Source organism: Lynx canadensis, chromosome B3, assembly GCF_007474595.2.
Source record: "Lynx canadensis isolate LIC74 chromosome B3, mLynCan4.pri.v2, whole genome shotgun sequence".
NCBI classification, from domain to species: domain Eukaryota; kingdom Metazoa; phylum Chordata; class Mammalia; order Carnivora; family Felidae; genus Lynx; species Lynx canadensis.
This window is the reverse complement of record NC_044308.2, coordinates 146,372,021-146,399,092: the sequence shown is the minus strand read 5'-3', so window position 1 is coordinate 146,399,092 and position 27,072 is coordinate 146,372,021. Positions and strand designations below refer to the sequence as shown.

General features: G+C 44.5%; 1 long non-coding RNA gene and 1 gene segment (V, D, J or C); one reads left to right on the top strand and one right to left on the bottom strand.

Moving 5' to 3' along the window:
• The first annotated feature begins 3,244 nt into the window (after window positions 1-3,244).
• On the top strand, window positions 3,245-4,020 carry LOC115508080. The segment is given in 2 exon segments: window positions 3,245-3,374; window positions 3,476-4,020. Coding segments are annotated over 2 exon segments (591 nt in total).
• A 2,956-nt stretch (window positions 4,021-6,976) lies between these two features.
• Window positions 6,977-24,851, bottom strand: LOC116737917. Its single transcript, XR_004343261.2, has 3 exons — window positions 24,643-24,851; window positions 18,526-18,720; window positions 6,977-7,071 (listed from the first exon to the last, which is right to left on the bottom strand). It is a non-coding gene; the product is annotated as an uncharacterized LOC116737917 (long non-coding RNA).
• Window positions 24,852-27,072: the final 2,221 nt, after the last annotated feature.

Here is a 27,072-nt window from a genome sequence, read left to right as displayed (position 1 = left end):
GGGGAGCACACGTTCAGATACTGGGACTACTCTCACCTCATACGTGATCTTGAACATTCACACACTCTGTCTCTGCTGCAGTGTATCTGTTAACCTGTACATTGGTGGTATACTGATTCTTACCTCAAGTGTTTGGGTGCATATGCGAAAATAAGGATTATCATGCGTACTTATAATCACTGCAGAAAAATCACAAATTAATGAATCACAATGTCCTGAAAGATATTGGGACACCAAACACTGCCCCATCCCTTACACCTGCCAAGGGTCACTGGCTTCTTGAGGATTCTATTGCAAAATATGCTATATTGTCAAAGGACATCTGTATGCTGATTAAACCCTCCCATCCATGAAACTGTAGCTGGGTGAAGAGCCCCAGACCCTAAGTGTTCACATTCAGTGATCAGAACAGAACACAGACATCTCACCATGGAGTTTGGGTTCACTTTGGTTTTCCTTGGTTCTATTTTAAACAGTAATTCATGATGAACAAGAAACACTGACTATGTTAGTGGATATGAGTGAGAGAAACAGTGGATGTGTGACATTTTCCTGACTTGTATCTGTAGATGTCTTGTGTGACGTACAGCTGGTGGAGTCTGGTGGAGACCTAAGAAGCCTGGCAGGGGAGGGTGTCCCTGAGACTCTCCTGTGCAGTCTCTAGATTCACCTTCAGTAGCTAATTGAGGAGGTGGGTCTGCCAGACTCCAGGGAAGGGGCTGAATGTGGGTCTACATATCTGTATGGCATAAGATAAGGACCAAATGTCATTATTTTACTCACTGGAATTCAAAACCATTTGTGAAAAAGGCCATTTTTTCCCTAATTTTAATTCTATGAAATCTCATGGAGGATTTGCTGACTGCATCCAGACACATTTCACTCTGGTCTCTGTAATCTGCTCCACTGGTCTGTGTGTCTGACTCTGTGCCAGCAGCACAGTGTTATAGACAATGTACCTCTGCAATACACTTAGAAAGAAGGATGTGTGCTGTCTCCAGGTTTCTTCTTCTTTCTCAGGATTGTTTTCTCACTTCTGTGTGCTTTGTGGTACCATATAAATAAGAATTTCCCAGATACATTCATTGGCATTTTTATTAACTCAACTAATATTAGAAATTATTAGAACAGATAAAAGGAATAAAAAGTGTAATAATACAAAAAATTAACAAATTGAAATGGATATCTGGAAAGCTAAATGCATTGAAAAAGCATCTCTACTAGGAAAATAGGTAAAACTCAAACAGATACAATCAGAATTAAGGAGGGGACATAACTGATACCAAAGAAGTGAAAAACAATAACAGAAAATGCCTAGATAATTATAGACCCATTATTAGATAACAAAGGGCAACTAGGCAATTTCCAGAGACAAACAACCCGCAAGACTGTACTTGAAGAAATAGAAAATTAACACAATGAAAACAAATAAAATTCAATCTGTAATCTAATCATATACCGCCCCAAAGGAAAAAAGTCAGCTTAGTAATACAGGGCTTTATCTATGAATTATATCAAAATATAAAAGAGACTTAATGACAATACCTCTCAGACTCTTACCAAAAACTGAAAAGAAAGGAATATGCCCCAATTCATCTACAAGACCAACCTTACTATGCTGCAAAATCTAAAGACACCGTAAGAAGAGAAACTAAAGGCCAATATCTCAGATGGACATACATGCAATACTCCTAGCATAGTGAATGCAACAGCACAATGAAAGGGTCATATGTGACAATGCAGTCACATCTGTTGATCATCCATATAACCATCTATTGATGCATATAAAACTAGACAAAATTCAACAAATTGTCATTATTAAAAAATCTCAGCAACTGAGGGAAAGAACCTCCACAAAATCGTGGCCATAGAGGAAAAGCCCACACCTGACAGCGTATTTAACAGTGAAACACTGAAGCTTTTCCTGTCACGTTAGGAGCCGGGCAAGGATGCTCATTCCCTACATAGGTATTCCACATGGTAACACGAAGACCAGTAAAATATGGCACCCAATGTATGTCATCTTGTCACATTGCTTATTTGGACGAAAGTCACTTGAGTAACAGCTAGTCTAAGGAAACTGTGACCCTTCTTTGTCCCCCTGAGTGCAGGAAATAAATCTCTCCTGGGAAACTTCTTCCCCTCTACCAGAATGGAAGAACCATTCTTAGCACCAGAAATGGGAACGTAGCACCAAGAAGGCTGTGCAAACAAGCCTGGTTAGTTCCTCACTAATTGACTTGCCCAAACCCAAATCTCTGTCTTGTTAACTCTTCACAAATCCATTGTTTTTTATTCTAAAAGGCACAAGTGCCACCTGCTTTCTTCATTCTCTGGGTGTCATATTATTAGGAAGCTTGTGCACATGCAAAATGAAATTTATTCTCTTCTGTAGATCTGTCTTATGTCAATTGAATCCTTAGACCAGACAAAGAACACAGAAGCAAAGAAGGAAAAAGCTTGCTGCTCCTACAAGTTGCAGATGTACCCATAAAAATTAGGTAAGAAAATGAAATAAAGACATGTAAATCAGTAAGAAGAAAATTATTTGTTTGAGAATCACACGAACTTACATATAGTGAAACCTTAGAAACTCCACAAAAAAAGTATCAAACTAATAAACTCAGGAAAGTTCAGGATACAAATCAACACAAAAAATATGCTGTATTTCCACACACCAAAAACATAGTATATGAAAAAACTAACAAAATCACACAATTGAAAATGGCACAAAATGGAGCACCTGTGTGGCTCAATCCGTTAAGTGCCTACTGTTGATTTTGACTCAGGTCATGATCTCATGGTTCCTGAGTTTAATTCTGAGGCAGGGTCTGCAATGATTGTGCAGAGCCTGCTTGGGATTCTCTGTCCCCTTCTCTCTCTCTGATCTCTCTCTCCTTCTCTCTATCTGTCACACAAAACTAAACACACATTAAAATTATATGGCACAAAATAATGTATTTAGGATTAAATTTCACTAAAAAGTTAAATACCATACCAAACATGACCTGCTGGGAGAAAGACATGTAAAATGTCAAACACAGATGAAAAGATAACTGTGTTCACAGATTAGAATTATTTATACTGTCACAGTCCCTTCTGCAAGAAGTGATCTAGAAGTGCTTCTCAAACACTGGTTTTAAATTTGAAACAAATCTAAGTCTGGAGCCCGATATATAGCCAGAGGATATGCAAATAGGGCCCTCCCTGTGCTGATTAAACCAGTCCAGCTCCAACCCTGCAGCTGGGAGAGGAGCCCCAGCCCCGGGAGTCCCAGGTGTTCCCATTCTGTGACCAGCACAGAACATAGAACACAGAACTCTTCACCATGGAGTTTGTGCTGGGCTGGGTTTTCCTTGTTGCTCTTTTAAAAGGTAATTCATGGTGAATGAGAGACACTGAGTATGTGAGTGGACATGACTGAGAAAGAGTGGATGTGTGACAGATTCCTGACCAAGATGTCTTGTGTCTGCAGGTGTCCAGTGTGACGTGCAGCTGGTGGAGTCTGGGGGAGACCTGGTGAAGCCTGGGGGGTCCCTGAGACTCACCTGTGTGGCCTCTGGATTCACCTTCAGTAGCTACTACATGAGCTGGGTCCGCCAGGCTCCAGGGAATGGGCTGCAGTGGGTCGCGTATATTAGTAGTAGTGGAGGTAGCACAAGCTACGCAGACTCCGTGAAGGGCCGATTCACCATCTCCAGAGACAACGCCAAGAACACGCTGTATCTGCAGATGAACAGCCTGAAGACCGAGGACACGGCCACATATTACTGTGCAACAGACACAGTGAAAGGACCTCACTGGGAGCCCACACACAAACTTCCCTGCAGGAGGGGATCAGCACCACCGGGGGGCGCACACTATGCACAATTCTGCTTTGTGTTCCCAGGAGCAGGTGCAGATGGAGGTTACAGGCAGGTTTCCTGTCAGGGTCTGGGGCTTCCTCTCCACCCAGCGGTTTCTCCAGGGAGCCTCTCTGGTCACAGGATTCTGTGTTTATCTATTAACTCTCTGAATTAGCAACTGCGTTGTCATAGGAAAACTACCCTAACGTGCACAAAGACACAATTGTTTGCATTCCTTACTCCTGTCCCTCAGTATGAGTGAATTGCAGACTTCCTGGCGCACAACAGCTGAACCTTTACAGGAGTCCCAGATGCACTCACTGTGCAGCCAGGCCTACAGGAGCCCCCAGACCCCCATTATCTTCAGCCAGCACTTGTCCCAACAATGTGACACTTCTCTCCTGGCACTTGCTACTCAGGATTTTAAATGAGCTACGGCTTTATCCAATTCCTCTAAAGAAGAGATAATTCATCTCCATGTATTAGTCAGGATTCTCCCGAGGAACAGAAACCAAAGAAACTGGTTTACATGACTAAATACATTGATAAGACCCACATTCCACTCTCACATGCTGGAGACCCAGGAAAACCAGTGGTGTAATTCTCATCTGATACGGAACTAGTTTCTAGTCTCAAACGTGAAGAGATGATGATGTAACTCTCAGAACAAGGGCCAGAGGAGACCAATGTTCCAATTCAAACAGGCACATGGGAAGTAAAACTGAGGGAATTCCTCCTCCCTCTGCATCAGTTTCTATTCAGAACCTTAATGGAATGGGTGATGCCCAAGCAGACAGAAACCACGGATAGAAATGCCAGTCTCTTCTGGAACACATCACAGACATCCACAGAAACAGTGGGGCTTCTGGGCACCATGATGCAGTCAAGATGACACATAAAGGTAATCATGACAAGTCAACCTCCTGTAAACGCGGAGTTCAAGGACTGAAGATTTAGAAGTCCATGCCATGACTGGCATGGAGCCTGGTGGGCATAGCTGTGCTTCTGTGGAGAAGGAGGGCAGAGTCGCATAGGGAGAATTGTGGTCTGAGAATCCCTTGGGAGACTTGGGGAGAGACAGTTCCCTTCTCGGGGTGCATTTCATAAAGTGTGTGTTGCCTCTCATGGGGCAGGAGAGCTGACAGGCACCATTGCACTGCCATGGTCATTAGCATAGGAGCCTCTGCTGAGAGCAGCTAACTGAATGCTGCCTTCATGTTCTTCCTCACCATGAACTCCAAGCCCCTAGTGTTCATGCAACTGCCCTCCTGGGATAAACAGCTCCAGCCACAGCACAGTGAGACCCTCTCCTAGAGGATCAGTGGGGTCCCGGTCATGTTGCGTTCATATAATTTGGAGTTTTCAAACCCAGCTAGAGCTCCTGAGATAAAACATAAGAGCCCTGTGCCACCAGGTGGGCCAATGGTTTGGACACAGACAGGGTGAAGGCAGGGTTCTGATGGAAGCCTGGGACCCACAGGTACAGATTGTTCTCTCTGTGGGGGGGGGGGGGCTTCCTGAACAGGGGAGGCTGGGAACTCCAACTCAAGGGACTAGAGAGGGAGCTGATGCCAATATTTCCTCCCACCAATCAGCATGGACAGAATTCAGTGAGCAGCACAGCAACTTCCAGTAGAAGCTGAGCCACTGACACCAAGCTATACCCACCCTTGCCTTCCTCAGGTGCTTCCTTACTAGAGAAAGAGGGCCTGGAAACCAGATCAGCACCGCGCCCCTCCCTCAAAGATGACATATACCCCCAAAGGCACCAAGTCTACTGGCCATATAGTGAGGCATAGCTTCCCCTCAGGGGAAATAGGAATTAGCCTCTTTTACAGGCAGAACAAACTCACCTAGTTAAAACTCACAACATTGTGGACAATGTCTAAACACTCATCACTGGAGACAAGGAGAAACTCTGCAGAGGACTTAGCTGAGAGACAGAGCAACCAATACACGACTGCACAGTGCACACAGAACATACAACAAATGCTTCCTAAAGTGTCAAGCCCTCAACAGCAATTGAACACTTCTCAATAAAGACACTACTCCAGAAGCAGAAAACAAAACAGGATTTTCTAAAACACTTAAGAAAGCAGAGATATAGACATACACCATGATGGAGGAATTCATCCCAAAAGAAAAAACGATAAAAGGTCATTGCCGGGGATATTATTAAAGCACATATAACTAATATGCCTCAAACAGAATTTCTAAAAACTCTCACAAGGAAATAGAATTTTTCAAAACTATCATAAGGATACTTGCTGTGCTTGAGGCAAGCATAGGAGACATGAAGGATACCCTTACTGCAGATAGAAATGACCTAAAACCCAGTCATGTTGAAATTTTAAATGTTGTAACCAAGATGTTTCAACTCTCCACAGACTAAACCCTACAAACTCGGACCCCTCTGAATGGAGAGTTGTTGAGGCCATAATCTCACATGTGTTCTGACAGGAGCTGTTCCCTCAACTGTCCCTGGCTCTGGCTCTCTCCTGCAGGTGAGCAGGAGTAGGTTAGGAATCCTCCACTGAAACCATCTGTCTCCTGCACCTGACTCTCCCACAACATGAGGCCCAGACCTTCCCACACGCAGCTGGAAATGAAGTCAGTTGTGCCAGCACAGATCTGCACCTTGGTTTAGTGGATTGCTCCAGCTCCCCCCTGCCCTGGGCAAAACTCTGCAGCTGCAGGTGGGGACAAAATACGGGCTCAGTTTAGGGGTGAGTGGCAGCTGCACTTCTTTGAGGCTTGCTTGTCCTGGTGGCATGAGACCCCTGCCGTACAAGTCAGGTCTGGGGCGACCAGGCTCCCAGCATCCCTAGTGGACTGTGCCCAGGGCAGAGTTTCCATCCTGGGAGTGGGGCTGCAAACAATGAGTGAGTCCCACATCTCAGTGGCACCTGCTGGGGCTTGGCCTCAACAGCAAACAGCTTAGGGTCACTGACACCCTGTCCCTCTGGGAAAGAGTCCTCTGAACAGGAGCTGGTCACCAGGAACCCTGGTATTGGTTGCAACAGTCTGGAGGGGAGGTTGCAGCCAGGCTCAGTGGCACATGCCTATAGTCCCAGCTCCTTGCACTGGAGTTTCCATTTGCTGAGCTGGGATGGGGAAGGAAAGGCACATACCTTAGCTCAAAATTCTAGCTTTTCCGTCTGTCAGTATATTTTCTGGAATAAATGTTTCTTCATGGGCTGTATGCCAACAAGGCCATTTGCAGACACTGTAAATACATCATTTGAGATTTTATTCATATTCCACATAGTAAACATTCAATGCAGTATTACTTTCAGGTGTAAAATATAGTGATTCAACATTTCCATACAACACCCAGTGCTCATTATGACTGCGGCCCTGCAACCCCATCACCTACTTCCCCAAACCTCCTCCCACCTTCACTCTGGTAACCACAAGTTTGTTTTGTATAGATAAGAATCTGTTTTGTTGCGTTTATATGTTCCATGGGTTAAGCCTAAGACTCTTGATTTGGGTTCATGTCTTGACCTCATGGATCCTGAGATCAAGCCCCATTTTGGTTTCTGCACTGACAGCAAAGAGACTACTTGGGATTCTCCTTCCCGCTTCCTCTGCTCCTCCCCTCATTCTATCTCAACATAAATTTAAAAACATTGAAAAAAGTTTATTTCTTGGTGTAGCTCTTCTCTCTTCTTTGTCCCATTTCCCATTTGAAGTTTCTTAAATTCTACATATGAATGAAATCATATATTTGTCTTTCGCTCACTTGTTTCAGTTAGCATAATACTCTCTAACTCCATCCATATCATTACAAATAGCAAATGTCATTCCTTTCAGGGCTGAGAAACATTCCAGAGTATGAGTATGAGTGTGGGTGTGTGTGTGTGTGGGTGTGTGTGTGCGTGTAGATGTACCACATATACTTTATCCATTTATGAGTCAATGCTTACTTGGACTCTTTCCAGAGCTGGGCTGTTTTTGATAGGGCTGCTATACACATAGAGTTGCAATTCCCTTTAAATTAGTATTTTTGTATCCTTTGGGTAAATACCTAGTAGTTCAATCGATCAATCATAAGGTAGTTATATTTTTAGCATTTTGAGGAAGGCCCATGCTGTTTTCCAGACAAGCTGCACCAGTTTCCATTCCCACAAGCAGTGCACAAGTGTTCCTCTTTCTCTGTATCCTCACAAACACCTGTTGTTCCTTGTGTAGTTGAGTTTAGTCATTGTGACAGGAGTGAGTTGATATTTCGTTGTAGTTTTGATTTATATTTCCCTGATAATGAGTGATGTTGAGCATCTTTTCATGTGTTTATTGGTCATCTGTATGTTGCATTTTGGAAAGTCTATTCATGCCTTCTGCTCATTTTTTAATAGGATTATTCAGTTTTAGAGTTGAATTTTATACTATATATAGAAAACCTGAAAAACTCCACCAAAAAAAACCCCCACTACAACTGATACAATAAACTAGTAAAGCTGCAGCATACAAAATCAACATACAGAAATTTATGCATTTCGAAACAACAATAATGAAGCAGGAAAAAGAGAAATCAAGGAATTTATCCCATTTACAATTACACCAAAAACCATAAGATACCTAGAAATAACCCTCACTAGAGAGTTACAAGAGCTTTACTCTGAAAAACCTGGGACATTTATGGTACAAATTGAAAAAGGCACAAAGAAATGGAAAAATATTCCATGCACATGGATTAAAACAAAAAACATTGTTAAAATGCTGATACTACCCAAAGCAATCTAGACATTCAATGCAAATAATTCAATGCAAATATCCCTGTCAAATAATACAAGAATTCCTCACAGAGCTAAAACAAATAATTCTAAAATTATCATGGAACCACAAAAGACCTTGTACACCCAAAGGGATCCTAAAAAAGAAACAAAATGGAGGCATCACAATTCTGGATTTCAAGCTATATTACAATGCTGTAGTCATCAAGACAGTATGCTCCTGGCACAAAAAGAGACACATAGATTAATGGAACAGAGTAGAAAACCCATAAATGGTCAACTAATCTTCGACAAAACAGGAAACAGTATCAAATGGAAAAATGACAGTCCCGTCAACAAATGGTGTTGGGAAAACTGGACAGCAACAGAAGACTCTAATGGAACCAGACCACTTTCTTACAATATACACAAAACAAATTCAAAATGGATGAAAGACCTAAATGTGAGACAGGAAACCATCAAAATCCTAGAGGAAAACACAGGCACCAAACTCTTTGACCGCGGTCAGAACAACTTCTTACTGGACATGCCCCAGATGCAAGGGAAACAAAAGCAAAAATGAACTATTGGGACCTCAAGATAAACAGCTTCTGTACAGCAAAGACACAATCAACAAAACTAAAAGGCAACTGACAAAATAGGAGAAGATATTTGCAAATGGCATATCAGATAAAGCCTTAGTATCCAAAATCTATAAAGAACTTCTCAAACTCGACACTGAAAAAAACAAATAATCTGGTGAAGAAATGGTCAGAAGACATGAATAGACATTTTTCAAAGAAGACTTCCAGATGGCGAAAAGACAAGTGTAATGAAGCTCATTGTCACTCCTCGTCAGGGACATACATCAAAACCACAATGAGATAACACCGCACACTTGTCAGGATGGCTAAAATTAACATGGTGGGAATGCAAACTGGTGCAGCCATTCTGGAAAATAGTTTGGAGACTCCTGAAAAAAATTAAAAATAGAACTATCCTGTAATTGAGCAATTGTTTTACTAGGTATTTATACAAAGGATACGAAAATGCTTATTCAAAGGGGCACATGGACCCCAAAGTTTACAGTAGCCCTATCAACAATAAGCAAATTGTGGGAAAGCCCAAATATCCATCAGGAGATGAACGCATAAAGAAGAGGTGGTAAATATATACAATGGAATATTACTCAGCCATCAAAAAGAATGAAATCTTGTCATTTACAACAATATGGGTGGAACAACAACGTATTAACCTAAGTGAAATAAGTCATAAGAAAAATTCAAATATCATATGATTTCATTCATATGTGGAATATAAGAAACACAACATAGGGGAAGGCAAAATAAAATAAGATAAAAACAGAGAATAGGAAACCGGAAGAGACTCTTAAATGCAGAGAACAAACCAAGGGGAGGGGGGTAAGGTGGGCTAAAAGGGAGGTGGGCATTAAAAAGGGCACTTGTTGAAATGAGAACTGTGTGTTATATGTACGTGATGAATCACAAAATTCTACACCTGAAATCAATACTGCACTGTAGGTTAACACACTTGTATTTAAATTTAAATATTACAAGAAAATTAAATACATACATATATGAACTCTTGGGAGTACCTCAAAATAGCAAGCTTCTGCACAGTGAAGGAAACAATAAACAAAACTAAAAGGCAACCTATGGAATGGAAGAAGATATTTATAAATGGCATATATTCAGGGTTAGGACCCAAAGTGTGTAAATTTTTTTAAATTATTTTCACTTATCAGTACAGAGCGTGGGTCCATGCATACTTTGTGTGAGAAGCAAAACTCGTGTATTGTGGTAAGATCTCACTGAAACTGAGATCCACCCTCTTCACTAAATTTTAAACATACAGTACAATATTGTTAACTACACATGTAATGTTGTGGAGAAGACCTCTAGAACTTAGTCGTCTTCCAAAGCAGAAAAACACACCCCTTGATATCTAACCCTCATTGCGCCTCGCTGCCAGCCCCTGGCAACTGCCACTCCACTCTGTTTTCTTGTTATCAAAACCCGAATTCAGCTGCCTGTTGCTGGAAAGGTCAACATTCAAAGTTTTAGTTTTGGTAGGAAAGGAATTTGAGCTTTATGCACAAGGACAGCCACTGGTGAGAATGCAGACTCCTGTCCAAAAGCAACTCTGAGGTTTCTCCCTGACGCAGGGGGTTTTAAAGGAGGAGTACATATTTAATCAAACAAGGGAGTTCCATGGTTGATACCATCTTTTGATCATGTGCAGACTCCACGGTGCAAGCTGCCAACGTTACATCAACTCCCTGGCATCTCCAGCTGAGGAGGGAACCACACATGCAAGGGAGGAGACTGCCAGAGGCCAGGGAAGAACCCCAATAAGGGATTAGAGCAGAAAACCCCGGGGGCTCACACATGGTCAGCAGTACTTTCTGTTCTCCCCAGCTGGCATAAAAAAAATACTAAAATACAACCTTGTACTTCACCAATCATGACAGAATACTGGGAAATGTTTCCTCAGTAAACTCAGAGGAAGCTTCAAACCAAAAACCAAAGGATCAAATGGCTTGAAAACTAATGTCTAACCAGAATGAGACATGAAAAACGACAAAGCTAATTTTTTAGTCACCTATAAAGGTAAAATTGACAATGTCCACCTCCACATCCCAAGGAAGTGGGAAGCATTGGTCTCCATAATGAGGAAAAGCAGTCGTCCAGAGAAAGTGACCCAGCAGTACCATAGGACATGGAATTGGTAGAGAAGTTCAGGGTGTTAAAATTTCATATCCCATATTCATTAGCTGGAGGAAAGATGGAATGTGTTGAAAAGAGCCATGTCTCTGGGTCCAAGTCGTTACTATGTCCATGTGAGCATGCTTGAACTGGCTCACCTGCTTCTCCCACATCCACCCCAGCTGAACTGTTGTGCATGGTCACACAATGCCACACCCTGGGACTGTTACCTAACCCCACAAGTGGATCCCAGGTGCAGGGTGCTGGCCACCTGGCACAGCCCTCTGTTCTGTCAGATGGCCTAGACCTCACTTTGCTGAGGATCCTCCATTTATCCACTCTCACTGGCAGATGTCCCTGAGCAGGGGCATGAGGCTGGCAGAGGGCCAGGTCACCCTGAGGGTGTCCCTCTCGCAGTTTGCACTCTGGGCAGTGCTGGCTCCTGTCCAGGGTTCTCAAGGTCGTCCCTCATGACGCTACATTTCCTTGAGGTGGTAATTACAAAGAAGGAGCTGCACAATAGCAAGGGCATTCAGATGACTGGTTGGCTGTCCTGTAGCCTGTGTTTTGGGACAAGAGACCCATTATCCACATGTGGCCAAAGAAACCCTTTAGGTCCAGACATCTGCTGATGATCACTCAGGATGATCAGGGAGCCATGCAGATGGATGACCCCTTCATCCCTCCAGACTGTTACTACCTCGGCTACCTGGAGGAGATTCCTTTTTCCATGGCCACCATGGACACGTGCTATCAGGGCCTTGAAGGTATCATGAAGTTGGATGACCTTGCCTATGAAATCACACACATCAGCGATTCCCAACATTTGAACACGTGGTTTCTCAGAGAGTGGCAGACACCAATGCAATGGGACCTACTTATAACCTGGGATATAAGGAGCATAGGGAACACCCTGTTCCTCAAGCAAATGCCAGTGCAGTCCTCAGGATCTCTAGTAAGTTGTAGTCATCCCATCACGGAATTTCGCTCTCAGTTCCAAAACAATATATAGTGTGTTCAACCACGGGTCAAAATGTGCCCAATTCCTAATAAGACTAGTTAGCTTAATTGACTCATTGTTTCATGGGATTCATGTAAGTTACTATATTGGTTTCATGATAATTTACAATGAGAGAGATCCAGCTAACATGGGCAACTATGTGTTGCATCAGAGTCCTTTTTTTTTTTTGATACTATGAGTCCAAGGGTTTTCGAATTCTTAAACCACATTCATCCTTAGTTGCGATTTGAGATGGATCCCATGAAGTTAATTTCAGTCCAGTTGTATGTAGTATATGCCATCCACAAAGCCCCATCATGATGGGTTATTTAGGCAGACATTATTTACTCTTGTCTGTCATAGCAACACATCAGATTGCAAAATAGATTGGTTTGTGGGTTGACACTGATGAATATGCTTGCCAGAAAAGGTCCAACTGCATTAGGACCCAATTCTCTTGTATACCTGAAGCTTTCAGGAAGTGTTCCTTCATTCATACGCACTACATAATCAGTGGCAGATTAGGCAAGTGCCTCTTCAACATCTAAATGGTGCATTGAAATAACAGCCTGACCCACAATCATTTTGGAAACTACTTAGCTGACCCAGGCAAGCATTGTGACTGCAGCTCCTTAGAGCAGTGCTATAGCAATCTATGCTGTGTGAGTGATTGTATTTTAACCCCTGGGGACAAATGTAATACAGGCAGATGCTATACAAACTGCACCGATTTCGATGCTGGGACACTTGGCAGGCCAATCCAAAATATATGTGATCTTCCAGAGTCCTGCCGAGGGGTGTCCTTGTCGGGCCTGATGACTTCCATATGCAGGATGGAACCCCGTGCACTGAAGAGGGCTGCTGCTATCATGGGAACTGCACTGACCACACTATGCACTGTCAAGAAATCTTTGCAAAAATTCTGGAAAGGTGAAGATGTCTGCTAGACCATAAATCAAAAAAATCAACAGACATGGACACTGCAGAAGACCCCGGGGAATTCAACGCTGAACCTGTTCCCATACAGACATGCCATGTGGAAGGCTGCAGTGTAGGAATGTCACACATCTCCCTCAGCTGCAAGAGCATGTTGGATTCCATCCGTCTGAGATCTCAGGGTTCTGGTGTTTGTGGCTTGATTCATGTTATAGCACAACCGATATTGGTCATGTGAAAACTGGTATGTCATGTGCTCCTGGAAACATCTGTCAGGATACCTACTGCAGTCGCAGTGTGGCTCAGCTGAACTATGACTGTATCCCGGAGAAATGCAGTCACAGAGGGTCGTGCGACAATAACAGGAACTGCCATTGCCACATAAGCTGGGATCCTCCATGGTGCACTGAACGAGGCACTGGTGGGAGCACGGACAGTGGACCTCTCCAAGAAGAATGGGGCCAGTCAGGCAAACTCATGAATCCCTGTTATATCTCAGAGCAGTTTTTGGTCCCATTTAAGCCATAATAGCTGCATTCCTTATGGTGTCGCCACAAATGTCAAATTATCAACCCCGAGAAAGTTAAGGGACTGATTGTTGCTGACGACAATCCATAATTAGCCTCCTGACTGCTGAACAACTATACACAATCCAACTGGCACATGTGTGAAAATACAGTAATGAGGCTGCAGAGCTGACATCCACGTTTCGGGGGTCTGCAGGAGACACAGGAATCCACAGGCACATCAGGCTCTGACACACATCTCTCATGGCTCACTGACCAGAACACTGAAATAAAACTTAAAAACTGCATGCTTGTGGCTTCTACATATATATCTAAGCTTCCAAGAGCTGCAACTGAGCCCCAGATTATGTGCAGAGGACGGGAGTCAGCATCTGGGTATTGAACTGGTGTATATGCTTCCAGAATTAAGAGACGTTCACACAAGCTCTTTCAGGGACAAATTCATGAGTTGTCTCCAAAACTGTGCGGTTGCACACTGAACATTTTCTCATTCTCCAGGTAATCTGTCTTCTCCCAGTCCCAATGTGGGTTCAGGATAATGGAGGGCTACCATCCACCCACACTACCCATTCCACACTGGGGTGTCTGTGGGCTGTGAGGGAAGGGGACTGGCATTAGGTTCCACCTAGCACAAGCTGTGCCTCTCTGGAGACGAAATTTCCAAATGTGGGAGACTGAAACCATGAGACTGAATGGAGCACCCAATGAAATGAATTAGAAAGGCAGGCACAAGAGCCTATAGATGACTCTGGCATCCAGTTGGAGCCCGATGAATGTGAATCCCTGCTCTCTTTCTCTTGCCTACTTTTCAGTGAGTTTAACCTTAGATAAGGATCTGCCTAGGATTCCCACTTGGGTTTTCTGAGAGCCTTCTTGAATAACCACACAGAGGTGAGCCTGTGAAAAGTTAGGGACTTCAGCCCCATCCATTCTCAAGTAATCAGGTACTTGCTACCCTGTTTTCTATGCCCTGATCACTGGGACTGTGGGAAGGAGGCCTGCCCTTCCCAAGGTCCTTGTGTACCCTTGCTTCTGGGCCCTGTGAGTCATAAATCCTGTGCCTCCATTTCCTTTGTTGGGGGTGCACTGAAACCCCACCTTCAGTCAGGAGGGCTCCATGCATTTCATGTATCCAAAGCCAGGATTCAGATGCCTAGGGAGCTGCCTGTCCACCCCCTGAGCAATGGCTCTTGCCTATTCCTTCAGCAGGATACAGTCTACATGTTCTTAATTTTGTACAACAGCTGGGGTCCCCAACACATTTGTCCCCAGGGATGGGATTGGGGGCCTAGGTGGTGCCCTCCAACAATGTGTTAGCACTGAGAATGGCTCACTCGTCCTCACCCCCACATCTCAGCTGCTCTGGGAAGGAGCTGGAGCTTGCCGGTGGTCTGTAGCATTGCTTTGGTTTGATTCCAGGTGTTGCCAGACCCCCACCCTAAGTTACCAGTGCCATAAAAGGTCAGACTCCCTGCAGAGAACAACAATCAGGCACCATCCTGGGGTTCCAGAGGTGTGTATTTCCTACTCATCTCCAAGTGAGATATTGCTGGACACCGAAGACCATATCCCTAGATTAGTGTCGAAGAAGACGCCAGCTGCTGGGTCCACTGTGTTGCAGCCAGTACCCTGGTGTTGTGTTTGCTTAGCCATGCCTACCTAGTGACAGAGGCAACTCGACCAGGAGCATCATGTCTCCCTGGATGGAGGACAGGACCAAGGCAACCTCCCCCTACTGGCTGCATTCCTCACTGCTGCTGACAATGGCTCCCTATTTGACAGGTGTTGTTGGGGACACCTCAGTGTGGGAGGCCTCAGCACACGTGTCTGGGAAGAACTAACTTCTATCCCAGGTCCTCCCTGTCAAGACCACTACACCAACATATCCACGGACCAGTGTGAAAGAGAGAAATGGTGACAGGCACTACACCATCATGAAAATGCAAGGTTTCCTGGAATCATTTCTCCAAAAGGAGAGAGAAAAGGACATTGATTGGCTCTAGTGGGTCCTCACAATTGGCTCCAAGCTGTTGCTTTAAGCACTTGACATACTACAGCTGTCTGGATTGGTCCAAGTCCCCCAGATTCATAAATCACTGAAAAGCTCAAGGTATCAACGGCCTGTTTACTTAGAGACAACCTACGGAGCTTCCAGTCTTTTCACTGTATCAAAAGGCTATCACAATCACACCGAGGCACCGATCAGGAGACACAGACCAAATAAAAAGGGAAGGCTTTGATGAAGAGTCTCCCCAGGGCCCCAGAGCCCACAGAGGTAGGAAGGAAGAAGCTCTGATTCTCCAGACTTGGATTCTTATGGCACGACAGCACAGGCCCACTGGGAGAGGTCAAGCCCAGGTGATGCAATCCAACTGTAAGAAACAATGGGGACAATTCAATGGGTGTGGGTTTTAATTTTTTTTTTTTTGCCTTATGTCATGTGCCCATGGGCCCTTGTCCATTTCCACCTGGAGGAGAGGCACTTGACAATAGAATCTAAGGAGTTCTTCTTGAAGGACCACTCTGATCTTAAGCCTTGTACCAATACAATTCATGGAAATACCAGCTTTAGTGTAGCAGGCATTTGCATGCATGCCATAGTCAGATGTGAAAAGGAGAATCTTCAAGAAGCCCAAGACTTCTTTGCTGCAAATGCTGATGGGATCACCACCTCCATAGATAGGAGCCCACAGGAGGGTCCCAGCAGTGCCCCATTCAAGGGGTGGAACTTCAACCCAGATCTCTTGCTCTAGAGATGATTCCCACACTTCTCTTTATGCACAGCTCTGAGAAGAGGGGTCCCTAGTGACTTAATCTCAGGACAGACCAAACACAAGTCAGAAAGTTTGATCAGACTCTTTGGGATCTTCGAGAGAATGCTGTTCCTACCCTTTGGGTGGGTGCCATCACTTCTCTGGACATGACAGCCCTGGTAGTGGGGAGCTGGGATCCCAGTGGGTGGGGAGATGCCAAGGCCCCTGTCTAGGGACCTAGAGGTTTGTGGAGTATGTCCTTCCTCCTGGGACAACTGCCTGTACACTTCTGTCATTACCCTGTAGGACACAGACACAGACAACACTTTATTTCTCTCATTGACCCTGAAGCCAAGGTACAGTGCTTCCCAGGAACCCCTCCAAATATAAGTGTGGTGCCCTTTAGTTTACCAGGTATAAAGGGAGGGATAGTAGAAGGGTCTCAACATCCCTTTGATGTCACTATTGGAAGAATCTTTACTGAATCTCTTTTAGCAATGGTGGCCCCTTTGACCCTGCATTGCCTTCTTAATGGTGTGGATGCCCTCACATGCCATCAAGGCCAGTGGGAACAAACCCAGTGCCTGGCTTTCCTGAGGGGAGCTACATATCAGGAGTCTGTAGGACTGCAAATTGCACCCCCCCACATCCAATTAAGACAGTATATGGACATCAATATTGTGTACAATAGAGGACTGAGTAATTGCACCCCATAATTCAAGATTTACTGAAGGAGGGGGGACATTAAACACACCATTTCTCCTTTCAGTCTGTGCACTTGACAAGCATTAAAGCCCCCTCCTAACAGGTGGCACTTTACAGTTGACTACTGAAATGTAAATTCCCAGCTGTCCGTAAGATGACTCACATTCCCAAGACTGTCTAGGCAGTTGAGGGTATCTAAAGGGCCACAGGGGAGACTCTGTCATGACTGAGCTAGCCAGTATGTCCCATTCAGCATCGATGACCAAGGAGTCCCAGCCACAGTCTGCTCTCAACCTGTACATCTCTACCCTTCTGCCTTGGGAATTCCTAACAGTCCAAACAGTGCAAGAAGTTAGCCTGACCAGCTCATGTAGAGCCTGTCATGAGTTCCCACTGGTCTGGGCAATTGAGGGTCACTGTCATTGGTCAATTATCATGTATTCCTGAAAGTTTGTGAGACATGGGAGGCCTGCAGCCCTTCAGCAGCTATAAGGTGGGTTTTGTCACCTGACTGAGCTACTCCAGATTTTCGGTCTACTTTCATATGACTTGTGCATTTAGGCAGCCTTACCAGGAAGTGACTGAGCTATGCCAGTTGATGCACAGGTAGTCTGAGTGCCAATGAAACATTTTGGGAACTGGAAAGTGTTTGTGCCATGGGGGTTATGCTGGAGCACCTAGTGACCATCTGGCACCAGATTGCCTTGCTATGTCACCGAGAGAGAGAACCCAGCACCATGACTGTCTTCATACAAAGGGAAATATTCTCTCCCAATACTTCACCTGAGCAAAGGACCATCCTGAAGCTTCCATTAAAGTTGTGGTCCCAATCAATGCAGTGGAAGGAAAGGCAGAGTGACATTGTCATTCTGGTTGTGGATACCACACCCTTCCATTTGTCTATCCACATGGTGCGTTCACCTGCTTGCATTGGCAGGAAATAACACTACTTTGGGGGCTTACTTGCTATCCTGATGTCAAAACAATTGACAATCAGACTGATTATTTACTGTAGACGGGACTTGGAAAACTGGTGTAAGGATCTGTGTCTGACCTGCTGAGATAACTACACAGGTGAATGGGGCAGATGCAGTCTGAAGACAGACAGTTGTAGAGGTTCAGAGGGAGAGCAGGAAATGTAGTCAGTCTTTTAATAGTGGGGGAAAGGGTAGGCTCCATTTTAAGAAGTTGTTTTTTTTTTCTGACAGGAAAGAGCCGGAAAATGAAACTAGGTGGAAATGCAGTTTTTTTGATCCATGACCTACTATGTGATGCCATGTGCTTCCAGAGCCTGGGAATTGGCTCTGGGAATCCTTACCAATGGTCATCATGGGGATGGTCATCCACAGTCTTGACAATGGCGATCTGGAACTATTTTGTGCAGTTTGCGTGAATCCAGAGGAATCTTTCCGTAATCCTGATGGCAGTGTAGTCGGTTAGGAGTTCGTCATAAGGTCCTTCTCAGTGAGGTGGCACTGGGTGCTCTCTGAAGACCTGATGAGCGTCCCATATTCTGTAGAAAGGGTGGCAAGGCTAGTCAGTGGCAGAGGCCATGTTCTTATTGTCTGTGGATGATATGACCCAAGTGTACCAGTTACTTCTTGGACATGGCTATGCATGGCATCAACTTGGCCATATAAGTTATCATGAAGTTCACTCAATCAGTAAAGAAAGGGTTAAGGATCCCTTTCGAAAATACTGTTGCAAAGGGGGTCAGTCCCTGCCTGCTATTTGGAGCATTCCAAATCTCATTAAGGGCCGAGGACAATGATTCTGGATGTTCCAGGCCAGTTTCCAGGCGGATTTTTGCTGAAGGACTTTTGTGTCTAGTTTTTCATGTTCCATATCTGTTCCCCTAATCCACATATCCTCATCGTCCTCTTCTGTGATGACTAAGGATGATGTGGGGTGTGAAATTCTAATTATCACCCCCAAGTCTTTGCAAGTACGTAGTTTGTCTATGTGCTGAAGTGAGTTCCTTGGTCTGGCTAAATCCATAATGGAATGGCAAATCCAGGAACCATTTCAGGCATTACTTTCTTTTTTTTTTTTTTATTTTTCTTTTTTCAACGTTTATTTATTTTTGGGACAGAGAGAGACAGAGCATGAACAGGGGAGGGGCAGAGAGAGAGGGAGACACAGAATCGGAAACAGGCTCCAGGCTCTGAACCATCAGCCCAGAGCCCGACGCGGGGCTCGAACTCACGGACCGCGAGATCGTGACCTGGCTGAAGTCGGACGCTTAACCGACTGCGCCACCCAGGCGCCCCCCAGGCATTACATTCTTTACCACAGTTGTGGCACTGGCATGTCCAGTCAGACAGCATCAGTCCATCCACCAAACATGCAGCCATTAACCAAAGAGGAAGCCAATTTGTCAAATCCATCTGGAGAGCCCCAGTGGGTAGGGAGGGGCTAGAGGGACTCCCTGGGGCCTGCTGATATTATACAAACTTGGAGAGATTTACAAGTAGTGCCCTGGGAAATAATTTAGTCAGAGGTTTAGTGGATGCCTGGGAAGAACCCACTGTCTCTCAGTTTCTTAATTATCCCATCTGATGGGGTTGGTGCAAGACCAAAGGAGAGAAGAAAGGGGCCTCAGCAGGCCCACTCAACCCCGATATACACCCCATCTGATCATTATCTGTCCACCTGTCTTTTCCCATTGTGAGGAACTTACATGATAAACAATAGTCCAAGTCAGGGAAAAAGGCAGGCTTCTAAAGTGAAGGAAAGGACAGGGGCCTCTGATCTTGGCTGTGTATTTGACAGCCTTGTGAGCTCTGTCAGTCGCTGGAGAGACAGTGACAGTCTCCCCACGGTTTGGGCTGGAGAGTGACTGTTAGCAATTTTAGCAGAAAGATCAGTCTCCCTTTGTAGGAAGGGGAGTGGGATAGCCCAATTTAAACTGTTAACATGACACAAGATGATGGAGGGGTTGGTCAGTGGCCTGCTGGTAGGTAGGTGGTGGGCCTAGAAATTACAAACTTGTCAGAGAGGAATACACAGGTGAGTGGCGATCCTAATGTATCCACACAGCAGCTGTGGGGGTGCAAGCATGCAGTGGGGCCTGATGGCCCAAGGTCTAATTTTCATGGGAAGAAAGTTATAGGACATATCCGAGAGGCACAGGTTGTCGCAGGATACCTGCAGCCACTCCATTTCCATGGAATGAGAGGTGAAACATGTTATTGATATTCAGACAGCTGAGAGTTCGGGGTGTGCACAGAGCTAATATTAACACTTTACGTTAATGACTCTGAAAGCCACAAAAAGAAATCTGTGGCAGCATCAGGTAGGGGTGAGGGGCTCACAGAGACAGAGCAAAGGCAGTGAAGTTAGGGGTCCTTGGGAAGCAGTAGCCAGGTTTCCTTAGAAGCTTATGCAACTGCATTTTTGTACTGGTGAGAGGGATGTGAAAAACTGACAAGACACTTTGTGGGGAGTTTTGAAGCACTGTGACATAGTCCTCGTTGGCAGTAGCTGTTTGCAACCGTGGATATTAAGAAGACAGGAGGGTGTATGGCCCTGTCCGGCTGGTGCTTTAGGAGGGTGGGAGAGTCTGCAAGGGCTCTCTGACTCCTTTGGTAATAGAGTGACAAGTCACGGACATACTAAACAAGAGTGCAGCCTTGGGTGAAGGCACAGAATGTAAGTTGGCTTCAAGAACTTGGAATAATATTTAGCCCAACTTAGTTGCCTTCCCCAAGCATACATGAAAAGAGAACTTGTGAATCAGACTGCAATGGCATTGACAAGAAAGTTGAGATGTTCATTCCAGTAATGCATCTTCATCACCAGGAATTGAGGCATGAGCAGCAGCCCGGTTAGGGACAAAAGATAGGCCGGGGGGGGGGGGGAATAGATGACAAAAGACTTTAAGGTTCCTACATTGTACAAATCAGTAGCTTTGCCTTCTGAATCAAATTCTGTTCTTTCTTTACTCACAAGATGGGGGTGTTACACGGTGAGGAGGTAAAGCAAGAACATCCTGCGGTAACAGAGTCTCTCATAGGGTCAGGTCCTCCCTCTGCAGCAAGACAGGGCATCTGGCTACTGATGGGTGGGGCAGCTCCTTTCTCAGGCCCCCTGAGCACAGGCTCTGCACTGGGGGCAAACCATCCTCTTGTGCATGTGAGGCCCAGACACTAGTGGGCACGTCTTTAAGACTCATCCTCTGAGGAGCACTTTGAATGGAGGTGGGTCTCCATTAGGGAAAGGGGGAAGCTTGAGGTGTGGTCTGATGGCAGGGAAATGAGAACACCTTATTGTCCCTCCTGCACTTTGGATATTAACTCGTTTTCAGTATTTTTTTTATTGTAATGTCTACCCTCCCTAGACTGCCTTCTAGCTCTGCAAATATTTACTTGCCCCTTTTCTAGTATGGTGTAGTCCCCCTTGCCTGCTTTGTTCTCTGTGACTTTGCTTTTATATCAAATCAATCATTCTCAAGTGAATGTCATCACGTTTATCTTTCATGTTTTCTTTGAAGGCATTTAGGTTCAAGTGTTCTTCTTAATCCTTCATCCATTTTGAGATTTTTTTGTGTCGACGTATATGTATGAAGCAAGATTATGGCCAAATGTTATTATTTTGCATGTACATACCAATACTATTTTTTAATTTTTACTTTGTTTTTGAGGGAGAGAGACAGATCATGAGTAGGGAGGCACAGAGATAGAGGCAGAAACAGAATCCAGGCCCTGAGCTGTCAGCAGGAGCCTGATGTGAGGCTCGAACCCACAAACCGTGAGATCATGACCTGAGTGGAAGTGGGATGCTTAACTTAACGAGCCACACAGGTGCCCCTACTCAACACCATGTTTAAGAGACACTATCCTCCCCCCACTGTGCATTGTTGGAAATCTCGTGGAGGATTTGCTGACTGCATCTGCAAACGTCTACTTCTGGGCTCCGAAATGAGCTCCACTGGCCTAAATGTCTCATTTGATGCCAGCAGCACACTGTTGTGGTTAATGTACCTCTGCAATATCTTTAGAAAGAGAGAAGTGTGATGTCTCCAGGTTCTCTCGATGTCATGATTGTTTTGTCGCTTCCATGTGTTGTGTGCTTTCATATGAATTGTATATTTTTCAGGTTCCTTAAAAAACTCATTGGCATTTTTATTGACATAAAAAGATAAACATAAAAATACCATAAAAAGATAAAGCAGACAGAAAATAGAGACTATCACAAATACAGAAAACAAATCAATTACATAAAAATTTGTATTTGGAAAAGTATGTAAAATTTGAAACAAATAGGTAGCCTGGGGAAATAGGGAAGACTCAAACAAATGCAATCAGAATTGAAAGAGGAGACATAACTGAACTAAAGACTTTAAAAGGATCATTAAAGAAAAACTTAGGTATTTATAGGCCAACAATTAGATCACCAAGAACAAATTACACATTTATGCCATAATGTAGTCCACCAAGACTGTTTCATGGAAAAATACAAAATGAACAAAAGAAAAATTAATAAGATTTCTCTATCTAAAACCTCACCCTCCAAGCAATCTGCATAGGAGTCTATGGCTTTATTAAAACTTCTACTAAGTATTTAAAGAGGAATTAATGCCAATATTCCTCAAACTATTACAAAACACTGATAAAAAAAACAGCACTCCCAAATGAAATTTGTGAGGACAGCATTGTTTTCACACCAAAACCAAAGAAAGACACCACAAGAAGGGAAACTACAGGTCACTATCTCAAAGGAACATACATGCAAAATTCCTTCACAAAATCTGAGCATACTGAATTCAACAGAACATTGAGAGGATCATACAACATAATCCAGGGTGATTCACTCCAGGGATGCAAGGATCCTTCAACATACACAGATGCATAAAGGTGATGTCCTCCATTAACAGAGGGAATGATTGAATCAAAACATTAGACAAAATTCAACACATGTTCATCATTTAAAAAGAACCCAATTAAAAAGGAACTGAAGGAAATTACCTCCACATGATCATGGCCACTATGAAAAGCCCACACCTGACAGGATATTGAACGGCAAAATGCTGAAGGCTTTCCTGTCCAATCAGGAGCCAGGCAATGATGGTCACCCCTAACATAAGCATTCCCCATGATAACGTGAAGAATACATATGCCACCTCAAACTATGTCATCTTGTCACAGTGCTTATTTGGATAAAAGTCACTTGAGAAATAGTCCAAGTACATTCAGACTCTCCATCATCCCTTGACAGCAGGATATAAATCTCCCTCCCGTGTACCAAGAGGGAAGAACCATCATTAGCACCAGAATAAGGAACACAGGGACAAGAAGGCTGTGCAAACAAACCTACTTAATTGGTGACTAACATAATACCCCAAACTTAACTCTTGCCAAATCCAATGTTTTGTTGTCTGAAAATCACAAGTGCCACCTGCTTTGTCCTTTCTCTGGGTGTCATATCATTAGGAAGGCCAGGCACTTGCAAAATGAAATTTATTCTCTCCTGTACATATGTCTTATGTCAATTGAATCCTTACACTGGCTAAATCCCAGAATAAAAGAAGGGAAAAGCTTTCTTCTCCTACAAATGGAAGACATAACCAGAAAAAAAATAGGGAATAAAAAAAATAAAAGACATTTAAATCAGTAAGGAGGAAGGAAAATTAGTTGTTTGCAGGTGACATTAATCTCAAACATAACAAAACCCTAGAGATCCCACAAAATATATTAGAACCAGTTTTTCTTAATGAGGAAAAGAGCAGGATGCAAAATGAACAAAGAAAATAAATAAAAATAAACCACCTGTGATTCTACACACCAGCATGAAAATACATGCAAAATAAATAACAAAATTATACAAGTGAAAATGGCACAGAATAAAGTATTTTGGGTTAAACTTCAAAAAGTATGCAAAATACTTGTAGAGTGAAAATGATCGATGTGGATGAAAGACCTGTAAAAATGCACACAGGACTGCAAACACACTTGTACTCACTGAATACAATTATTCATATTGTCACAGCACCATCTACACAAACTAAACTACAAGTGCGTTCCTAACCCTATTGTTCACTTTTAAAGAATCAAATCTAAGACTGGAGCTTCATATATATGTCAGAGCACATGCAAATGGGGTCCTCTCTATGGTGATAAAACCAGCCCATCCCGACTCTGCAGCTGGGAGAGGAGCCCCAGCCCCAGGAGTCCCAGGTGTTCCCATTCTCTGATCAAGACAGAAGAGACACCTCACCATGGAGTTTGTGCTTGGCTGGGTGTTCCTGGTTGTTCTTTTAAAAGGTAATTCATGGTGAATGAGAGACACTGAGGATGTGAGTGGATATGAGTGAGACCAGTAGATGTGTGACAGTTTCCTGACCAAGATGTCTTGTGTCTGCAGGTGTCCAGTGGGACGTGCAGCTGGTGGAGTCTGGGGGACACCTGGTGCAGCCTGGGGGGTCCCTGAGACTCACCTGTGTAGCCTCTGGATTCACCTTCAGTAGCTATGGAATGAGCTGGGTTCGCCAGGCTCCAGGAAAGGGGCTGCAGTGGCTCGCATATCTTCATACTGATGGAAGTAGCACAAGATATGCAGACTCTGTGAAGAGCCGATTCCCCATCTCCAGAGATAACTCCAAGAACACGCTGTATCTGCAGATGAACAACATGTGGGCCAAGGACAAGGCCACATATTACTGTGCAAGAGACAGGGTGAGGGGACCTCGCTGGGAGCCCAGACACAAACCTCCCTGCAGGAGGGGATCAGCACCACCAGGGGGCGCTCACTATGCACAATTCTGCTTTGTGTTGCCAGGAGCAGGTGAAGATGGAGGTTACAGGCAGGTTTCCTCTCAGGGTCTGGGGCTTCCTCTCCACACAGCAGTTTCTCCAGGGAGCCTCTCTGGACACAGGATTCTGTGTTTACCTATTAGCTGTGTGAATTAGATCATTGTTTTCCTAGGAAAACTACCCTAACATGCACAAAGACACAGTTGTTTGCATTGCTTACTCCTGTCCCTCAACAGGAGTGAATTACAGATTTCCTGAGGCACAAAAGCTGAACCTTTACAGGAGTCCCAGATGCACTCCCTGTGCAGCCAGGACCACAAGCCCCCACAGCTCCCCATTATCTTCACCCAGCCCTTGTCCCAATCAAACAACGTGACACTTCCTTCATGGCACTTTGCTACTCAGGACTTTAAATGACCTACAGCTTTATTCAATTCCTCTAAACAAGAGATAAATCATCTCCATGTATTAGTCAGGATTCCCTCGAGCAACAGAACCCAAAGCACATTGGTTTCCATGACAAAATATGTTGAGAAGTCCCATGATCTACTGTCACAAGTTGGGGAGCCAGGAAACCAGTGGTATAATTCTCGCCTGATTCTGAACTAGTGTCTAGTCTCAGAACCTGCAGAGCCTATGATGTAACTCTAAGAACAAGGGCAGGAGGAGACCAATGTTCCAGTTCAAACAAGCACATGGGAAGTAAATATGAGGGAATTCTTCCTCCCTCTGCATCGGATTCTACTCAGAACTATGATGGAATGGGTGATGCCCAGGCAGAAAGAAACCATGGATGGAAATGCCAATCTCTTCTGGAAACTCATCACAGACATACACAGAAACAGTCGTGAATCTGGACACCCATGATGCAGTCAAGATGACACATAAAGGTAATCATGACAAGTCAACCTGCTGTAAACGTCAAGCTCAAAGCCTGAAGATTTAGAAGTCCATGCCATCACTGGGGTGAAGCCTGGTGGGCATAGCAGTGCTCCTGTGGAGAAGGAGCCCCGAGGCCCTTAGGGACTGCTGTGGTTTGAGGATCCCCTGGGTCATATCGGGTGAGACAGTTACCTTCTTTGAGTGCATTTGGGAGACACGGCATTGCCTCTCATGGGGCAGGAGAGCTGACAGGCATATTGCACTGCCCTGGTCATTAGCATAGGAGCCTCTGCTGAGAGCAGCTAACTGAACGCTCCCTTCTTGTTCTTCCTCACCATGAACTCCAAGCTCCTAGTGTTCATGCAACTGCCCTTCTGGGATAACCAGCTCCAACCCCATCACAGCAAGACACTGTCCCAGAGGATCAGTGGGGTCCCTGTCACATTGAGTTCAACTATTTGGTGTATTCAAACCCAGCTAGAGCTCCTGAGATAAAACATAAGAGCCCTGAGCTGCCGGGTGTGCCAATGGATTGCACAAAGGCAGGGTGAAAGCCGGGTTCTGAAGGAAGCCTGGGACCCATGAGTACAGATTGTTCCCTGTATGTGAGGGCTTCCTGAACAGGGGTGGCTGGAAACTCCAACTGCAGGGACTAGAGAAGGAGCTGATGCCAATATTCCTCCCACCAATTATCATGGACAGAGTTCAGTGAGCAGCACAACACCCCCCAGTAGATACTGAGCCACTGACACCAAGCCATACCCACCTTTCCTTCCTCAGGTGCTTCCTTACTAGGGAAAGAGTGCCTAGAACCCAGACCACCATTGCACCCTTCCTTCCAAAGACCACCATATACCCCCACAGGCACCAAGTCTACTGACCATATAGTGAGGCATAGCTTCACCTCTAGGGGAAATAGGAATTAGCCTCTTTTAATAAGGAGACCAAACTCACCTAGTTAAAACTCACAACACTATGGACAAAGTTGAAAAACTCTCCCCTGGAGGCAAGGAGAACTCTGCAGAGGACTGACCTGAGGGACAGAGCAGCCAATACATGACAGCACAGTGCACACAGAACATGCAAGGAATGTTTCCAGAATGTCAGGTCGTCAACAGTATGTAATCATTTCTCAAAAAAGACACTACTCTAGAAGCAGAAAACATAACAGGATTTTCCTAAAACACTTAAGAAAGCGGAGACATGGACATACAGAGAGATGGAGAAATTCA